The sequence below is a fragment of the Fusarium sambucinum genome, chromosome III (assembly GCF_050947815.1).
Source record: "Fusarium sambucinum isolate potato_lamoka chromosome III, whole genome shotgun sequence".
Taxonomy (NCBI): domain Eukaryota; kingdom Fungi; phylum Ascomycota; class Sordariomycetes; order Hypocreales; family Nectriaceae; genus Fusarium; species Fusarium sambucinum.
Genome location: NC_139292.1, coordinates 1,308,423 through 1,327,342, shown reverse-complemented (window position 1 = coordinate 1,327,342; position 18,920 = coordinate 1,308,423). Strand labels below are relative to the sequence as shown.

The 18,920-nt window shown below is 48.4% G+C and overlaps 6 protein-coding genes across 6 annotated transcripts; 2 read left to right on the top strand and 4 right to left on the bottom strand.

Moving 5' to 3' along the window:
- Window positions 1-703: 703 nt before the first annotated feature.
- On the bottom strand, window positions 704-1,499 carry FSST1_010648 (S-adenosyl-L-methionine-dependent methyltransferase; the record flags this gene model as incomplete). The annotated part of the gene is made up of 2 exons (XM_083233702.1): window positions 704-906; window positions 956-1,499. The coding sequence occupies 2 exons, from the start codon at window positions 1,497-1,499 to the stop codon at window positions 704-706; spliced, it is 747 nt and encodes a 248-aa protein (XP_083080344.1).
- Window positions 1,500-3,816: 2,317 nt separating this feature from the next.
- On the bottom strand, window positions 3,817-4,352 carry FSST1_010647 (short coiled-coil protein; the record flags this gene model as incomplete). Its single annotated transcript, XM_083233701.1, has 2 exons — window positions 3,817-3,985; window positions 4,033-4,352. The coding sequence occupies 2 exons, from the start codon at window positions 4,350-4,352 to the stop codon at window positions 3,817-3,819; spliced, it is 489 nt and encodes a 162-aa protein (XP_083080343.1).
- Window positions 4,353-10,209: 5,857 nt separating this feature from the next.
- FSST1_010646 (uncharacterized protein) lies at window positions 10,210-10,581 on the top strand (the record flags this gene model as incomplete). Its single annotated transcript, XM_083233700.1, has 1 exon — window positions 10,210-10,581. One exon carries the CDS (start codon window positions 10,210-10,212, stop codon window positions 10,579-10,581), a length of 372 nt encoding a protein of 123 aa, XP_083080342.1.
- A 241-nt stretch (window positions 10,582-10,822) lies between these two features.
- On the bottom strand, window positions 10,823-15,491 carry FSST1_010645 (transport protein particle complex II subunit TRS130; the record flags this gene model as incomplete). Its single annotated transcript, XM_083233699.1, has 3 exons — window positions 10,823-12,535; window positions 12,582-15,379; window positions 15,458-15,491. The coding sequence occupies 3 exons, from the start codon at window positions 15,489-15,491 to the stop codon at window positions 10,823-10,825; spliced, it is 4,545 nt and encodes a 1,514-aa protein (XP_083080341.1).
- Window positions 15,492-15,873: 382 nt separating this feature from the next.
- Window positions 15,874-17,040, top strand: FSST1_010644 (S-methyl-5-thioribose-1-phosphate isomerase MRI1; the record flags this gene model as incomplete). Its single annotated transcript, XM_083233698.1, has 1 exon — window positions 15,874-17,040. The coding sequence occupies one exon, from the start codon at window positions 15,874-15,876 to the stop codon at window positions 17,038-17,040; it is 1,167 nt and encodes a 388-aa protein (XP_083080340.1).
- Window positions 17,041-17,171: 131 nt separating this feature from the next.
- On the bottom strand, window positions 17,172-18,466 carry FSST1_010643 (M20 family metallopeptidase; the record flags this gene model as incomplete). Its single annotated transcript, XM_083233697.1, has 2 exons — window positions 17,172-17,359; window positions 17,407-18,466. 2 exons carry the CDS (start codon window positions 18,464-18,466, stop codon window positions 17,172-17,174), a joined length of 1,248 nt encoding a protein of 415 aa, XP_083080339.1.
- Window positions 18,467-18,920: the final 454 nt, after the last annotated feature.

Below are 18,920 nucleotides of genomic sequence, written 5' to 3'. Positions count from 1 at the left end.
ACCTCTTCTCCTTCTCAGCCCTTCTCGGTTCCCAACTCTACCAAACCTTTATCGTCACAAAAGTCGCCTTTCAACGCCTCCCTCGCGCGCCTTTTATAAACCTCCAGAAATATCTTTTTCCTATTTATTTCCAAAGTCAAGCGCTGCTACTTTTTCTCTCCGCTATAACGCTGCCACCATATGGTCCATTTTCACTGATCCAACACAAGAGTGATTGGATTCCGTTTGCAGTATCGAGTATTGTGTCAGCATTAAATCTGACTGTTTTTGGACCGAGGACGAGAAAGTTGATGCTGGATCGTGTTGAACAAGGTAAATTGGTGTCTTGGAGTGAAGTCGGGCAGAGACTAATGTGAGACAGGAGCCACGAATGCAAAGACGGCGAGCTCGGAGGGCCCAAGTCCTGCGATGCAGGTTTTGAGGAAGAGATTTGGGACGGCGCATGCTATGTCTATTCATCTAAACTTGATTGGTCTTGGAGCTCATCTTTGGTACACTTGGAGACTGGCATCTCGTCTTGACGTTTCTTTGTAGGCGATCAAGCTCGGAATTGTGCTGAGTTGACGCTCTAGTGTGATGGAGTGTTAGACTCAGGGATTAGATACACCGGCATACATTACAACTCTCCCCCTCACGACCGTCAGTCTCATCGCTCCCGATATATCGCAGGAGAAGAACCCAACCCAAAACAGTGTTTTCAGTATCAAGGCAGATAAACGACCATCTCCAGTCCTCCAGCGTACGCAGTTGTCGTCGTCTTGAACCCATTCCTGGGATCATGGATATAATCCAAAAACTCCTTGTAGAGAGGCCTAGCCATCGTTGTGTTATCAGCCAGCACAATAGCACCTCTCCTCATCCGAGGCTTGACAGCCTTAAGCGCTGGAAGTGCAAGCGGTGTCCAGACTACTCAAGTTAGCATTTCTCCACACTCCTCGAATACATGGGAACTTACTGTCGATGAGCAACATGTCAACCTCCTTGGGCATACCCTCCCCCACCAAAAGCGTCTCTCTCAAATCTCCTTCTCTCAGTTCAATCCACGGCTCAACTTCTTCACCGGCCTCACTCCAATGCTTTCTCGCTCTAGCAGCTTTACTGCTCTCCTTCTCCGTCGCGACAACCTTTCCCGTAACATTCACACCTTTTGCTCTCTCCGCAGTGACATTCTGTCCCACAGCAAGAGCAAGATACATAGTCGAAACGCCGAAACTAGTTCCCGCCTCGACGATGTTCTTGGCGTTGATACTTCGTGCGAGGAGATACATGAACTGGCATTTATCCTGCTCCAGAGCGACAAACTTGTCACGCATGTGGTCGTCGCCGGAAGTAGGCCACGCTGAGCCGGTGATGTAGAAGCCGTATAGAAATTTGAAATAAAACCATAGCTGAGAGTAGGATTTCTCTTGGGCTTCTGATGCGGCATGGAGGCGATCGAGGAGGCTGTGAAGACGAGGGCTTGCCTCGATGGCTTGGAGAGCTGTTGCGGATGGAGCCATTGTGATGATAGCTGATGGTGAAGGATCACAATGAAAGGATCTCGTTACTGTTTATATACATGTGATGAGTCAATATCAACTGGAACCCTTACGAGTACGATAAATCAAGATGGATACGAAATTCGATCTTGGATTTGATATCACCGAGGCCGATCTATCATGACCGAAAATGCCGGGCTGGCAACTGCAGCTATCTGTGCCAACTACCTACATATGCCGAGAATACACTGGCCTATGGGATGTTATACATGTTGAAACCCGGTCATGAGAGGTAAAGATTGACATATCATTTCTCAGTTGTCAAGCGTTCATGGTGTCAGCTACAGCCTAACTGATGAGTTGGTGTATACATGCACGTCAAGACCCTGACAGCGGATATCAGACGGTAATGCACACTGTATTTATCAATTGTTCTGTAACAAAGGTGTGAGTAGCTACTCCCTTATTTCTCAACACTCACAGAGATGTATTTCAGCTTGTCTTGTTAAGACCGAGGATGAAGACCGGACTTCGGTCCCGGCCCCGGCGTTTAGCTTCAACCATGCACAAGTCCCTTCCGACATCTTGTCCGATTTTATAAAATTTTACTCACAACGACCGCCTATGCATGTAAATAAACTGCTGCTAGTGTAATTGGCCTGCTACTATATAATTTGTTGTAGTGAAGCAACCACTTACCCTCAAATCACGCATCCGTAGAGGTCATCTACTCAGACAGCAAGAGACGGGAAGGCTAGCCAATATCAACGGAGCGGCCCGACTGTCACCCAGATCCATCTTTATATATTGCCTTTCTAAAATAGTACGATAAACATGACCGACTCAGCTATGCCTACTCTGTACTAATTGTCCAATACAAAAGCGGTCAACCTCTCAGTAAGCGACCTCTGCCACTAACTACAAAACCATCAACTCACCCGTCAGCCACGTCACGAGTCAAAAACTCAACAGCAAAAAGTAAAAATGAAACACTAGAACATGCTTCGAGAAACATAAACTAAACTAGACTGTCCACTTTTAAACGCCTTCGGATATAGTCATCCTGCATACACTTCAAGCTAAGATATTTATTGTCCGCTCCCCGAAAGCCATTCCACGATACCTACTAGTCAAGCCTCTCGCTTCGCTCAACCAATATGAAATCTTCCACCATCTTGCTAGCGAAGAGAGAAGGTAAAACCGGTGCGACCGACCATGTGGCCGGTAGTGGCATTACGCTTTTCTTGTCAAAAACAGACACTGTTTGATGAGGATAATCGACAATAGAACCTTGTTCTCCACATTGACTGGAATTAACACGGGGTAATTCTAAACTCAGCTGAATAGACCGAAGAAAAAAAGAAAAATTCTAGACGAGGGGCAGACAGACAAAAAACGACTCGTGCGTCTGTCTACACGGTAACGGGTGGATAGGCGAGTCAGTTTTCGGGCCGGGCCCAGAAGGAAATAATAAGGAAGGGGATCCATACCTTTCCGTGATGCACTAATGTATGCATCAAGGGGCAGAACTGCATAGTCACAGGTTTAGCCGATCTATCTTGCAGAATATCGCAAACTAAGAGTACTATGGTACGTTCACTGCATGTGAGATTGGATATCATGAACAAACCAACACAGCAACTGACGAGAACTGGGTTTGAATCTGGATCTATTAACAAGCTAACATAAACATCTCACGCTCATTATGGTATCATCATTTTTGCAAAACCAGAGAAAAACACTTCACTCAACACAATTATACTCTTTTGGCGAACCTCACTCCGTTCCGTACCATATCCATCACTTCCTCAAGCCCTTTCCCGTCCCTAGTCTCTAGCCTCTAAACTTAGAAGCTACAGTAATCCGTGTAGTAATACCGGGGTAGAATACAAAAAGAAAACACCAGACATTGAACCTAGTATGCTGGAATCTCATCTCAAAAACGCCAAAACTGTGCGTACTGGGCTCAACGACCCTAAACTGGACATAGCGCAATGCAGGCGATACAGCATCCATGCAAAACCTCAAAACCAAAGCTCCAGTGTGCTCCCACCATGCGATGATCCATCGTGAGGGATCTGCTCCCGGTTTCATAATGCGTTATTGTACAGTGTTGTGAAATGCAAATGTTTTATACTCTGCCCTAAAAGGCGAGTCGAAGTAACTGCGCTGTCAAAGCGCGGGTATCATGCCCACACAAGGGCCCCAAAAAGTCGCGGATCCCAAATATAATATCGAATGCTTCTAAAGGGTATGTCTAGACGAGTCTAGACGTTCGAAATGGTGAACGATTGTTGTCGAATCTGTCCGGGTTCATACCCGTCAAGTTCCGAAAAACTTATTTCTTGCGTTGACTACTTGTGGCTGTAATTTTGCTAGTGCTCATCAAGTCGCCGATATACTTTTGCAAGAACTTGTTGTTGTTGTCAAGCTTATCGTGCTCTTCGCGAACGGCTTCAATGCGGTTGAAGATGGTAAGGAGAGAATCCTGTAACGCTTTGGCGTGTCTGTAAAAGTTAGCGTCGGGTCCATATTCAACGGGTAGAGTATTTACCTTCTCATCTCTTCCCGAGCAGCCTTTCCAATTCTGTCAAGATCCTCGCTTGTTCTCCTGGGGCTCATTGCCCTGACGTCATCTGGGCCAAAGTCGGGCTCGTGAGGGCCGACTGCTGAGCTATCGCGAGGAACAACTAATGGGCCACTGCTCTTTCTCTGGGGAAGTCCAGGTCGAATAGGAACGGGCTGGTGAATGGTGGGCTCCTCGTGATCGTGGTCATGGTGATCGGAAGGGCTTGATGATGTAGAAGAGTCTGATCGGGCGATATGGTGAGGGTGGTGCTCCGAAGGGGCATTGGGGAGTTCGTTGACTGCCATGATAGTAATGTGTGACTAGTTTGATCGTTGCTCAGATATTGCAGGGTTGTCACTGTCGCGTAAAAGATTACTTGTACACAGGAATGTGTAGAGCGACAGTGATTAAGGGGCGTCGACTATCGAGATGGCCGTTGACTTGGTAGATAAACTTGTCGGTCAATGTGTCGCAAATAGTCGCGAAAACTTGTCTTGGAATAATGACAAGGGGAGAGTCGAGACCAAATAGTTCCACGTGGTTGCAAGGTCTTGATGCTGGATTATGCAAGTTTGCAAGAGCAGCGACGGAGATCCACTAGGGGTGTGATGAGGCTGGCGACTTGTTCTAGATGGCGTCCAGAAGGCGGAGTCGACACGCGGAGAGACCGATTAGACTAGCCACAAATGACTGTGAAACGGATCGTGATTGAGTCGTAGCTTGGATCAAACTCGTAGACGTCCTTTTTCGGGAGTGGTGAAGTCGGCGGCTGACGTCGTGATTTACAACGAAGCGAGAAGTGGGTGTAGTTGAGTTGGAAAAGTGTTCGTGTCGAAGTTCAAGTCGCTGGTCGCAGGTGGCGGTCAGAGAAACAACTAGCCTGGTTTGCTAATGGATCGAGGCACGAGTTGAAGGTTTGTTGGGTTGAGATAAAATGGCCCTACAAATAAAGCCAAATGCGCATGTCAGCAAATGAGTTTAAAAGGAGAATAGGCAAAAATGGATTTTGAATGGCAAGAGCAGAGTAGCACGCAGTAATAATAAAAAGCAAAAGGTAGCACTGGCAACGTCACACTCAGGGATTCGACAAGAGGGGGGACAACTAACAGGTTGATAATACGACTTGTAAATAATAACCGAAAGAAAGATACGTTGAACGAATAGTAATAAAGATACGAAAAAATTGAATAAAAAAGAAGAAAGAACAAACCAAAAAGTTAATTGAACGAATCTCTCAAAAAGGATATGACGATTATGTCAATAGTGACCAATCCCGGCAGTGGCAACAAGTTCCAAGGCGCAAACGATGGGATAGAATCATGAAAGTTTAATAAAGAGGCAATAGACGGCAAACGGTTGCAGGCAGGAGGACCCTTCTTTTGAAATGGCGAGACAGGGCAGGCCCAGGGCAGGATGTTGGGTCGGGTTCGGAGTGGGAATGGCAGGTGGCAGGTGGCAGGAAGGAAGAACCCGGCCAGCAAAAGAAGGAGCGAACCCAGAACAGAAAAAGCAAGAGACAAAAGAGGGGAAGGGGTATGGACGAAATGGGGATGGGAATGTTAAAGTGGATTTCAAGTCAATTTGATAATTTCGTTGGAGATGGGCTGGAGCTGGAGCTGACCGTATAGTACAGTGCTCCATGCCAACTCCCAGCAGGTACCACTTAATGCTCCGTACTTGTAAGGCCAGGTCAGACCAGACAAGGTAAACCGGCAGTCGACAAGAGAAAGCTTTTGGAAAAGGAAGGGGAAAAAACTACAGTGTCATCGCGTCCCAAGGATGAGGTATGGGAGACCCTTGAAAAGATACAATGGACTTGGACAATCCTAGAGAGGAAAGTGGCGACAGAACAGGGAGTTATGAGACTTGCGATCGACATGCTTGGTACTACATGAACCATCTATGCACAAGTATCTTTTGTATTTAAAAGCCCATAGGTCTACCTCAAAAGCAGCTGTCATAGTGTACTCTGACCCAGGCCACTTATGTCCCGCTCCAGGGGGAAAACAGCTTTCGTCCACCGACTGGATTGGATTGGATGACAACAACCCAGTGAAGGGCCACTAATTCTGACACTAACTTGCTTCTACTGCTTCCACGCAACTCGGTAGCCCCCAAAAGGAAACTTGTGGAAGGAGCACCGCCCAAAAAGTTCAGGCGCTTTACCCATCGTGACTGTATGCATTGATGTCATTGTTATCGGAATTGTCAACAACGGAAGGAACTCACGATAAATGGGACGTGCAAAAACAAAAACCACTCACCAAGAAAAACTCTTCCTCCTTAAATCACCATCATAATGACAATCAAATCACATTCACCCTACCTAATTAGAAAAACAAACAACGCCCCCGCCGCTAGGTCGGCCAAGACTTTAGACGACAATAGGGAAACCATCCGAGCCTCAGAAGCCCCCAAGACCAAGCCTCCTCTGGTCGATCAACTCTCAGTCGTGACGCAATTGCTGGCCCTTGCAGACCACGGTCGAGGCCCGCTCCTTGGTCAGCATCCCTGTCCGATACAGTGAACCACTCTCGGAAGCCTATCAACTAACTAGCCTTGAGTGGACTTTGGAGGCTCGGAGCTCTTTCAGCGGAGGCGCAACCCTCTAAAATTCAGGGACTTGTCCACTACCCGCGGGTCGTTGCTGTGCTCACAGCACTGTTCGTCTTTCAGTCGTTTTTTCACCTCCGGCTTCGTCCTCTTTATTTGCCAGAGATCGTCGGTTACTCACTCCGGCGTTAACAACCCGTCTCTAATACGCTACTATCATTGGGCGCTAGTCGCCCGTTTCCCGTTATTTCTGGACCCTCCATCACCCACCGAATACGTCGCAAGTTGATGAACGCAACTGCGACAAAATCCTCAATACCCTTCAACCATCATGATACAGTGCTTACTACTGTCTGCTCGGTTGCTTTCACTGACCCTTGAGCGGCGGTGTCGGTCAAGAAACCAAGTTCGGTACTGATTTTCCAACTCTTGTGACTCGATCTGCAAATCTTTTACTGAAGCGTCACTCAACTGACCTTTTTGGGAACTTGAACCGAAAGATCACTACCGGTCAACAACTGAGCTGATCGCCTTATATTTAGTGCACTGACTTGAGAAGCGCTATTTCTGTCTATGATGCTGTGGTTCACTTACACCGTTTATGCGGCTCTATAGCTATTGGCTATGCGTTTATTAGTTTTTAAATACCAATTTCCGGGGTAAAAGCTTTATGTTGTGCTTCGTCTATCGACAAGGCTCATCCCTCACTGTCCTGTCATCAATCTGCTTCATCCCTCAACTTACTGGTTCTGGGGTTGCATCTTCCGCCGCTGTCGGAAACACAAAGCACGCCCAGCGGCTAGGGTTCAAGTGCATGCAATTCAACCTACCCCTTCAACTAGGCTGATGTCATGGATCTACGGACCTCCGCGTCTACTTCATTACAAAGTCCCGACGCCTCAGGTCCTGCACACGAGTGCGAAACATGAGCATTGAAGATCAGAGTCAGCGAAACGGTGACCGTCTTTCGAAACCTCAATGAATGCCTATCACTCGTCACTCTTACGCTTACCGGGACCGCACAGTCCAAGACGGTCGCTCGTACCGTTACTTCCGCAGCCCCTCAGATTGTGATATGCGGGCCTAGTTATTGATATGATGATCACTATCTTTTCGTCATTCCTCGCACCGTCCAGTGTTCTCTCTACAAGGGTATCGCTATCATTGTGGAAGAAACGTGGAAGAAAAGTGGTTCACGGTTGTAACCGACTGAAAGGTTCTTTTCATCCTGGAGCCTGTCGACTTAAGACAACTGTAACCAAGCCCATTGTTGTCGTTTCCTCGCCTATTTTCCCCTGTAACGAGAACTGCCGAACCTGTCAGAAGTGAAGTCATCGTGAGAGGTCTCCATCAGAAGAGAGGGCCACGAAGCAGCGGCGATACGCTCAATGTTACAGCAAAAGTTGGTCATGGCTGTGGTCTCATCATGTCGTGAGCCGAACCTGATTTTTTAACATCACGTTGCCATGAATGCTTTCGCTTAGAATCGCAGTACGCGTCGTGGCCGAGTATTCGGAGACACTCATTCGGCCGAGCGGTTGCTTAATAGGGGTCCTTTTATATCGCTACGAACAAAAACTGGGTGTTATGGGTCGAAACCCAACCTGTCAGACTCGTTTTGGACGCGTTGGGCAGCGATTACAAGTGACAGGTGGTATCGCTATGACTGTTGCCCTCTTCTCGTCGAGTGAGCTGTCTGCTGTTGTATGAGGATTTTCACGATGATTCAGAGAGAAGGTAGAAACACCGAAAACTCAAGGACTTGTGGTCCCCCCGACAAAGAGTTGTTCGTGTAGATTGCAACCCCCTTCTAGTGGGCGAAAGTCCTTTGATCGGCCTCATGCGCACCTCCAATTCCTATCGTCCGCCGTTGCTGATCCTCTGCTTCTTGTTCCCGGTTGTTGTTCATCCCACGACTTGGAGTTTCTTGCGGAGATCTTTATCCTTTTCAGTCTTGAGGTCCACTCCTTCGGCTCTTGGCAATTCCACCCCTCTCACACTTCCTGGCTTGGACCTCGTGAGAAGGGAACGTCAATGTAGCGGTGGACATGTCACTATCCACAGGCAAAACAGTGACCTTGTCTCAGCCCCAAAGCTGAATTTGTCTGTCTCATCGGGTGGCTGACGCCGGTTATCTTGGTTCCCGTTGATGCGTTTCACCAATCACTCACAGTTCCAATTACTGTCAGTGTGGTAGAAGTGTGTGTGCTTTCAATCACCCTTTTGATGATGCAACGTTTATCAGTGGTGCAACTCAGGATGAAGATCTTAACACAGAGCATAACGCCTCTTCATTTGACAGATACCCCGCTGCCCCATCTACCCATCACTCTACAGAGTAGTCTACCTGCATGGCTGATCAGAAGTACCACCGGGCACTAGTGAAATGCAAACGGCATTATCGGCATCCAAGACTTTGGTTCATGTTTCAGCCTCTAGTCTACTGTATGAATCCAAATGCAGTGTCTTAGATGCTCGTGACGGCGGTTGTCCGACTTGATAATTCGTTTTCGACGGTGTAGCTGCTGTGCAACACATCCCCGCCTCTTCGGCATCTCAGTGACTATCTATTACAAAACCATACGCCCTGCTTCGGTTTACCCAGTGACTAGCCGTGAGATCGACGGGTGTTATGGGGAATTGTATGAAACTGAGAGAAATGCCTTGGTCGTCAACCTTCATGTCACCATGTCTTATTCGCCCGTTTTATATCCCTGGAAAAACTCACTAGTTTAGTTTATGTCGCTGCCACGGCATGAAACAACTCAGTCAAACATGGGGTTTATGGTAGGGTCCAAATCAATCCATTGGATACTTTGACATGCATTACCCGTTGATGCAACTCGACATCGAACTTTAGTTTCCCCATGACCCTTTGAGCGTCTTGGTCTCTCCGAGTGGGCGTTCAAGATGGAGTCACAGAGACCTCGTGAGCGCAGATCTCAATCCTGCATATCTCACCGTGGTTTCTTATTAATTGTTGCAATGCCAAATGGTGGCAGTCTGATTTGGTTGACTCAAAGGACTACTAAGGTTGTCTTGCCGATACATACCTAGAGAAAACCTAAAATAGACGCGTGTTTTCGCATGGCATTTCTGCACCCCTGGCTTGGTCACTAGCATATGAAATATGAACCAGGATGAATGCAACTCTGGGTTGCTGTAAATGCCTCCCCATCTTATGAATCATGACAAGGTAATTAATTATAGCACGTAATTAATGTTGTAGAACATTCTTTGTTCTTCTAGCTCTTGACGTTGCATTTCGGTGTATGGGGCAATCGTCTGAACTGCATTATCACATTCAAGTCAGCATTGTGTGAACTTTGCTCACTTTGCTATCTGCCAAAGCATCCTCTTCTAAGAAGCCAAGCTATTACGAGAGGCTCCCATTTGCCTCTTGCCTCTCAAAGTAATCGACGTAGACTTGCTCTGCTTTTGGCAGGAGAACTCGGGACTTGCTTCATTTGTCATTGTCAGCTTACAAATGATATCATGGCGATGGCGTTATTCAAGGAAATGACTTGAACATAGAAGGATTTAAGGCTGAGTGTAATATCAGTAAGATTTTACAGCCTTTGTACAACAGTAAAACCATCAATTTTCACAATGGAGCAATTCGAATTCCATCCCGCAACCACATCCCACAACCGTACCTGGTCCCCCATCGAACCAGGCGTAGACGAACTCGTCCTCAACCAAGATAAGCAGACAGGCCGACGCACCACGCTACAAAGATGGCAGCCTGGCGCGCGCAACCAGCAGGACGTCTTTATCCATGATTATGTTGAAGAGATTTATATCACGGAGGGCGATTTGTACGACGAGAAGCTGCAGCAGGGCTGGTCAAAGGGCGCCTATGCGTACCGGAAACCCGGGATGCGGCATGGTCCGTTTAGAAGCGAGGGTGGGTGTTTGATGTTTATTACGTGTATCCCTGTGGATAAGCAGGGGGAGAAGGAAGTTGGAGAGAAGGTGTAGGGTGGGTGCATTTTGTTGATGGGGTTTTGGGATGTGTTGTAGTTGAATGAGGATGGTAGGTAGTATTGATTGGTCGAGTTGCTTACGAGGGATAAGATTGAAAGCGTCGAGATGATAACGAGTTCTTGTTAGTTTACTCATTGACTGATAGTTGGGGATGGTTTATGGAAGATCCGTTCAGGCACAAGAGAACTATTGTCATTCAGATACAGTACCACAAACCCATCTAAACGCCTTAAATCTAAGCAACTATTCTTCCCCTATCACGATTAGGTTCCTCGCTCTCCAACACCAAAGGCCCTCCTCCTGGCCCGCTTGCGTCCAAGCTAATAGTCACGCCCTTCCTCTCACACACAGCCCGTATAGACTCGCCCAGGTTTCTAAAGTCCAACTCGCACGTCTGTGCCTGATTCTCAACCCCATCCTTGACCTCCCGAATCTCAACGATAGGATAAGGCAGCCAGCCTTCTCGTAGAGGAATCAATATGAGAGGGACTTGAGCCTCCGTGTCGGATGAAGAGGAGAGAGGATCGCGTTTTGAACCAGGGATGACAAAGTGGCCTTTGCGACGACCACCGAGAAGCCATGTATCGGCTGGAGCGGAAACTTCGTAACTGTATTCGACATCCTTCTTATGCTGCATCTCAGTATCCCAGATCTGTGTCCATTTCAGGTGAAGTGTAGCCGTGAGCATCTGGTTGATAGCCACAGTAGGAACCACACCGGGGTTCTTGTCCATCAATTCTGCCACAGGAGTTTGAAGTTGTATATCGGCTGTGTGAAGAATAGGCAGCGAGGGAATCTCGACTGGGATGAGAAGAGTGCATGGTTCATCAGGCTGTGTCGTTGAGAGTGGGACTTGAGCGTTCGAGGCTTGCCAGGTCTTAATGGCAGAAGAGATTTTGTCCGTTGCGTCCTCCTGAGTGCCAGGAACTTTTCCAATGCCGGCAAAGTGCTTTTCCCATTTAACTTCATCTAGGAAACCGGTAGATACGGCTCCCAATAGCGCAGTTCGTTCGAGATCAATAGGCTGCAATGTCTTCGCCTCCCTAACAACAACCGCCCGAACAAGCTTTGAGAACGAAGCTAGACTAGGGTCATCGAGAGCACCGAATATCGAACTCACAAGGGCCTCCTCAATCTCTGTTTGAAGGACATTGTAATAAAGCTTCAGGTACATGGTCCTTGCAGCTCGCTTGCTCGATCTGACACTTGTCTTTCTCTTGATACGATATAGGAGTGTGGCTGGTTGTTTTGAGAACACGATCGTTGAGTCGGTAGGTGGGACGCCAAAATCAGATTCGAACAAATCTGCCTCTATGAGCTCACTTTTGTAAAGTCGTAGAGGGCTATGAGTCGCTGTAGAAACATTGAATCGTGAGTACAGAGCTTGATGTTTGAAGACGTCTTGAACATTGACACCCAAAGCCAGAGAAATAGGAATCACGATTGACTTGGCAAAAGTGTAGTTCTCGCCCGATTCAACTGTATAAGAAACGTCGACCCTGGCAGAAACATCGGCCATGTCTTGCTCAACCGAATAGGGGAATCGCAAGGTAACGGTTGTTTCGGCCTCAATCTCGTTAAAATGGATAACACCACCAGACTCGGGCTTCTTTGCAAACTCAACAGACGAGTCGACAACTTTGGCTTCAATAGTCAATAGTCTGAGGCCGCCTGTGGTTGGCTTGATTCGGATCTCGCAATTCTTTATGAAATTCCAACCTGGGTGTAGCACTAGATCGAGAGTGTTATTCTTGTCTAGGGCAGTATGTTTTGTAGCTGTGAGCTCAACATCCAAAGCACCCTCGCGCTGAAAGATGACAACCTCGGGATGTCTAAATATGTCAGTTGTTGGCGACGGTGTTGTGTTGAAATCCCTGTCGAAGTGAAGGAGGAGGTTGCTCGAAGATAACCCAAGATGATCAATCTTGTATTTTCCAGGAACAACAGACTGAACTGGTTAGCACAATCTTGAAGAATACAATAAGAAAACTTACGGTGCAGTCAACTTGGATGGTGTTTTGACCAGGATGTAACACAACCTCTTCTGTTCTTGAAAAGGACAATTCTCTAGTAGGCCCTGCCTCGATCATGGTTATTCGTGCGTCGATCCCATCAAGCTTGATATCATCTGGCAAAAGACTCCAGAGGTTGATAGTTAGAGAGCATTTGTCCTCTTCCTCGAAATATTTAGGAGCACCAGCAAGTTCGACATTTGTGAAAAACTTTGAGAGATGGACTTTGACTTGCGAGGATAAAGAAGAAGCCAAGTCGAACAAATTACCAACCACACCCTTCATCGACATGGCGTCTGCAGGCTCAGGTTTTCCGATAGTTGATACTCTCTTTGAACGCTGCTCTAGTCTCTCACTTTCAGCAGCGCATGACTTGGTCAACAATTTGAGAGCAACTCTGACGTAGTCGTCCTTTGACTTCATCTCACGGAGACAATGAAGATACATTACAAGCATGGATAGTTCGAGCGAGGTCCATCCGCTTTCGCCAAAGAAAGGCGTTGCCCGATAGAAATAAGAAGCGGCAGAGCCAAAGTCCCCTAGAGAGAACTTGAGCACAGCCAGATCTGCCATACTGGCTTGCACAGCATGGTCGTGGTTCGCGACAGTGTAGTGTCGAAGTGCCTTGTCTGTAAGAATCTCATACAGACGATAAAAGTTCTCTGCGCTGTCGATGGCAGTCTGAAGGAGACTATTGTTAACACCCATATCCAAGGGCGGGATATCCTCCGAAGTAGTAGCATCTGTTGACGGTGGTGCATCCAAACTTATCTCTTCAAAGTCTGCCTCAGCTTCTGCAATGATGGGCGCTTCCTTCCAGCCGTCGCTCCATCCACGTTTCTTACCCAGGCCACCGAGAATACTTCGAGAAAGCATGTAAAGCTCGGCGCGTCTAGCGGCCAAGTCTTCGAGGCCTGCTTTGAGGTAAAGGGCCTCCTGATCGTTGCTGACCTGCGGCATACCAGGACCTGGGAAAACACCAGGGCTTAGTGGAGGACGAGTTCCAGGTGCTAGTCCTGTTTGAACGTGAAGTGACGTGGTTCGCGCAGGGTGCATCATGGTCTTTGGCTCAGGGATAGATGTCTTTTGCTCCTCGCTCTGGGTGGGGGCGAGGGTTGATGGAGGGATGGGCAAAGACTTTGATGCTGTCTGAGCCAAAATCTGCTGAGCAACAGAAAAGGCGAAAGAGGCAACCACATTGTCCATAACCTCAGACAAATTAGGGTCAATAGGTGAATCGTCCTCATCAGACTTGTTCTCTGCTACAGCAGCAAGGATATCTCGGCGTAAAATCTGGGACACAATTGGGATGAACGCCAAAGTCCTTCGACATATCTCACCCAGACTGGACAAGTTTTCCACCTCTTCAGTATGCTTTGGAGGGGGCGCTAGAGGGGCAACTCCATGCAAGACAGATTCTTGTTGTTCTTTGAGCTTGGCCAACAGATCGTCCCGCGACGACCAAGCATTTCCAAGTCGCAACAGCAGTGCTACTTGTCGCGCAAAGATGTAGCACCTAAAATCAAACACCGAAACGTCGTTGGCAAGAATCTTGTCTCTGTAAGCCTTCTTGGTCGCATTGATGGGTATTTCATCAAACTGTTCCTTGATCGTCTCGTTTGACTGAAGATCCACAGCTTCTTCATCAGCTGTTTCTCCGCCAGGTGACTTGGCAAGAGCAGCATTGACAATAGTCTTCAGTTCTTCAGTGTAACTGAGCAATGTGCCCCCGTGCCTTGTAGGCGACCCTTCATCGGCCTGTTCGTTGACAACGGAGTCAAGCCCAACGCTGAGCTCGTCGTATCCGACCAATGCATCTTCTACAAGACCAACACTCTCAAAGCCTCTTGCCAAACCCTCTTTAAGAATGAAAAAGGTACAAAAGTTCCATCCGGGTAGGCTTCGTTGGCCGTCTTTTTCTTTGATGTCTTCTTCGTACTGAGTCACGCGCAAGTCGAATGAGGTAAGAATAAGGCTCTTTAACTTTGCAATAAGCTCTCCCCAGGCGTTCTCGGCATCGTGCTCGTCTTCCAGGTATCCTGTTGGTACTGCGGGGACTACTCTGGGGAGTTGATCATACGGGAGGTCGTTGATTCCGATCCGGATCTGAGCAACTCGGTCCGGCGCTGTCTTTCCAACACCAGAGAAATCTGTGCGAAGCTTCTCAAAAAGGGGCGTTGATCCAGTGCGCCATCGTGGACCACTCTTCTCTGAAGTGCTCTCGGAGCGCCCGCTTGTTCTTGGCTGCGTTGAGGCCACTGTGTTGGGAAGAACAACGTGCAAGATCAAGTATTCAAAGGCATCGTGCTTCTCTTGTTGGCTGTTTCGCTTCGGGTTGGTCGATGAAGGTATCTGTTCTTTGATCCAATCTCGAATCTCGGCCCGGACGGAGGTTTTGTATGTTTCATTGTCGTCGCATCTTACTAGTAGTACCTTGAGATAAGGTGTTCTTCGCAGACCAGGAATCTGATGTCGTCGCTGACTTCCAATTGCCCTCGACGGTAAAGATTGGGTGTCTATCTGATCGGCCGATGGCGCTTGGGCACCGCTTCCAAAGTTTTGTTGTTGAAAACCATCATCTACTGTGCTCCCTGAACGTCGAAGTTTATAAGGAGATGGATCCGCCTCAGCGTCATCCCCCTTGAGGAGCTCGACATGGAGTTTATCGATCGACCGCAGGGGTCCAGCATGCGATTGCCAGTTTAGGTTTCGTAGAGGTAGTCTGGGGATCAAACCAGGGGCGAGGAGCTTGTAAACATCGTGAGGATCGAAGTACTCGACTTGCGACGAGGGGGCGTGTTAGCGGTGACATTCAAGGGAGGCCATGAGGTATAACATGACAGTGGGTTTAGTCTTACCGGTCACTTTTGACGTCGAGAATGGCTGTTCCATGGCAAACAGCTAGAATGCGCACTTGTCATTGCCGTTTGTTCAAGTACAAGTACGAGCAGCCCCGGCGATATGTCGAGAGCGTTGAATCCGCTAAAGGTTAAAGCTGTCCCGAACGAGCTCCAGTGGGCTACAACCCCTGTTGACGTATGGAACCCCCCTTAGCTCATCTTGTTGCGCCGGAAGCGGCATTTGTCCGGTCCCAGGCGGTGAATGCACGTGTTACACTTGATTGGCTTACTGGAATGACGCTATTGATATTCTAATGGTGGGGTGCTGGCAGAATCTTGGAGGGGCAACATTTTGGGTGATGAGTTGGGCATGAGAAGAGTCTCTTTTTTCTTTTTTCTGTCCATATTGTTGATACACATATCAAAGATTAATCATGTCAACTCTTCAGGCTGTCAAATATACTCGCGGTCAGCTTCAGGTCCTCGACCAGCTCCGTCTCCCTCACGAGTTCCACTACGATGATGTCTCTAACCGAAAGGAGGCTTTCGACAGTATCGCAACCATGCGAGTTCGAGGTGCCCCAGCAATCGCTATTGTTGCAGCCCTTGGATTGGCTGTAGAGCTTCAAAATGGAAGTATCACTGCTTCAGACGCCGAAGGCACAATCTCTCAGATCGATGAGGCCCTCGACTACCTCAAGGAGAGTCGACCTACTGCTGTCGATCTGACAAACGCCATCAACCAACTCAAGGCAAAGATAAGGGCAGTCGGAAGCTCTGCCACAAAGGACCAAATCATCGCTGCTTTCATCGAGGAGGCCGAGAAGATCTTTGAGAAGGACCTTCAAACCAACCTCTCCATTGGCGACCATGGTGCTGAATGGCTCCGATCACAAGCTGGTGCCTCTCCTGACCAGAAGATCTCGGTCCTCACTCACTGCAACACTGGATCCCTTGCGACATCTGGCCACGGTACCGCTCTGGGTATCATTCGAACCCTTCAATCCAAGGATCTCCTTCAGCACGCATTCTGCACAGAGACTCGACCTTACAACCAGGGAAGCCGACTTACCGCTTTCGAGCTGGTCTTTGAGAAGATTCCCAGCACGCTCATCACCGACTCAATGGCTGCATCACTCTTCCGCACTCGAAAGCAAGAGAAGAACATTGCTGCTGTCATTGTAGGCGCCGACCGTGTTGTTCGCAACGGTGATACCGCCAACAAGATTGGTACATACCAACTCGCTGTTTTGGCCAAGCATCACGGTGTCAAGTTCATCGTCGCCGCTCCTACCACTAGTATTGATCTGGAGACTGAAACTGGTGATGGTATCAAGATTGAGGAGCGCAAGGCGGAAGAACTCACACAAGTCACTGGAGCTGTGATCAAGTCCGACGGCTCTGTTGACGAGAGCAGCAAGGTACGAATTGCTACCGCTGACCAGCGCATCAACGTGTGGAACCCTGCCTTTGATGTCACCCCAGCAGAGCTCATCGACGCTGTTGTCACTGAGAAGGGAGCCATCGAAAAGGGGCCAGATGGAAACTTTGATTTCAGCAAGATCCTACCGGAGCGATGGGTTAAAATTATTGGTGCTTAAGCAAGCACTCGATTTACGATGTCATGTTTCCTTTCAGCGCAAAGCTGCTATATCATACCATATTATGTCGCACTATATTATCCCACATAGACTAGTGAACAGAAGCTTGGGCTTCTATTAGGCCAAGTAGGCTATTGCTTCAACGCATGAAGAATCAGTTTCTGGTATCCCTCAACAGCTGTCTCAAGATCGGCCACTGTCAGGTTCTCCCGCGCTCCGTGTGCTACAAGAATGTTTCCGGGACCGTACAGGTATCGTGTGTGGTCGCCCTTGAGGTTGGGAATGTCAGTTCCATAGTTGACGGTGATTTTCTCGAAGCCTAAATATGTTAGCAGATGATTTCTCCGCAGATTTTGATCAACATACCATCGACATCACAGTTGGCTTCCACAGGACCATACCCGTGGGTGCAGTCGAAAATGAAGGCATCCTTGTCAACCTCGTCAAAGATGGCTTGGATCTTGTCATGAACAGCGATATGTCCGTCGGCCTGCTTTCCACTGGCAACACGCACAGCCAAACCGACCTTGGCCTCTTCAGGGATGACATTCGCGGCCACTCCACCATTGAATCGACCAACGTTGACGGTAGTATTACCAAACAGCTCACTGCTGCCGAGATCTGTTTCGAAAATCTTGGCGAATGCTCGGATCATGAGTTCGTTAGCTGACTTGCCTAGCCATGGGTAACCGCTGTGGCCAGGGAAGCCCTTGGTGGTAACATCGCAGCCCAGCATGCCCTTGTGTCCGCAGGCAAGCTTGAGTTCGGTGGGTTCACCAAAAATGACAGCGTCGAGGTTGTATGGGAGCTCCTTCTCTTCGAGAGCAGTGCTGAAACGGCGCATGCCATCACCCTTGACCTCCTCTCCGACAACGAATAGCAGAAGAACCTTGAAGGGATCGATCTTGTCGTTCTCGACAAGGTGCTCAACGGCGGTGATCTGAGCAGCGACACTACCCTTGGCGTCCACGCTTCCTCGACCGGTGATCATGGTCTCCTTGGTGACCTCACCATCGTCAATTCCGTAGGGAATATGCGGTGGGACAACATCAATGTGGCTGCTCACGGCAATCTTGGGATCAAAAGTCTTCTTTCCATCTTGTCGCCATGCCAGGACGTTAAACCGCGGCTTTCCGTCGGGTGTGTTTTCAAACGGCTCAAGCTCTTGACGCGCAGTAGTATACCCTTTCTTCTCGAGATAAGACTCAAGCCACACGCCAACATCGTGTTCAGTTCCAGAAACCGAAGAGGTCTCGATAAGGGACTTGTGCAAGCTCAACAGCTCGGATCGGTACGAGGGAGCGTCGGAGTCGGTGGAGACAGCAGAAGGCGCGCGGTCGTCGGTAGTTCCAAGAACATGTTGCCAATCAAAGGCAATTGCCAAAGAGGCCGAGGCCAAGAGATTGGCGACTGTTGCGACGCGCATTGTGGAGAAATAAAGCTATGGTGAAGCTTAAAGGGTTCTGACTGTTGCGCTGGGTCAGGAATTTGAAGGAAGCTCGGGTCAATTGAATTGAATTGAGCTTTGGGGTTTATGTGGAGTAGAGCGGGATGACGCAAGGGGCTGGAGCCGAAGTCGGGGAGTCGGAACTGTACCTTGATAGATAAGAGTGCAAATAATCAGGTGGTTGAAGATGCATATCTTATATCCATGTCTGACAGGGAATACTTGTATCAGGAAGGTGATTGTTTATTCTTGACTTTTATACGACAGACACCATCTCAGAACGTTGGGTCACTCCTCCACCTAATTCTTTTCAATGGCTCCATGAGATTTCTATTACTCGACTTTTGCCATACCACGGGTTTAAGAAAGCCATGTTTCTTGTAAATCCATCGCCGGCCCGTGGTCCGTCAAGACCGGCTTCACATCCCGACCC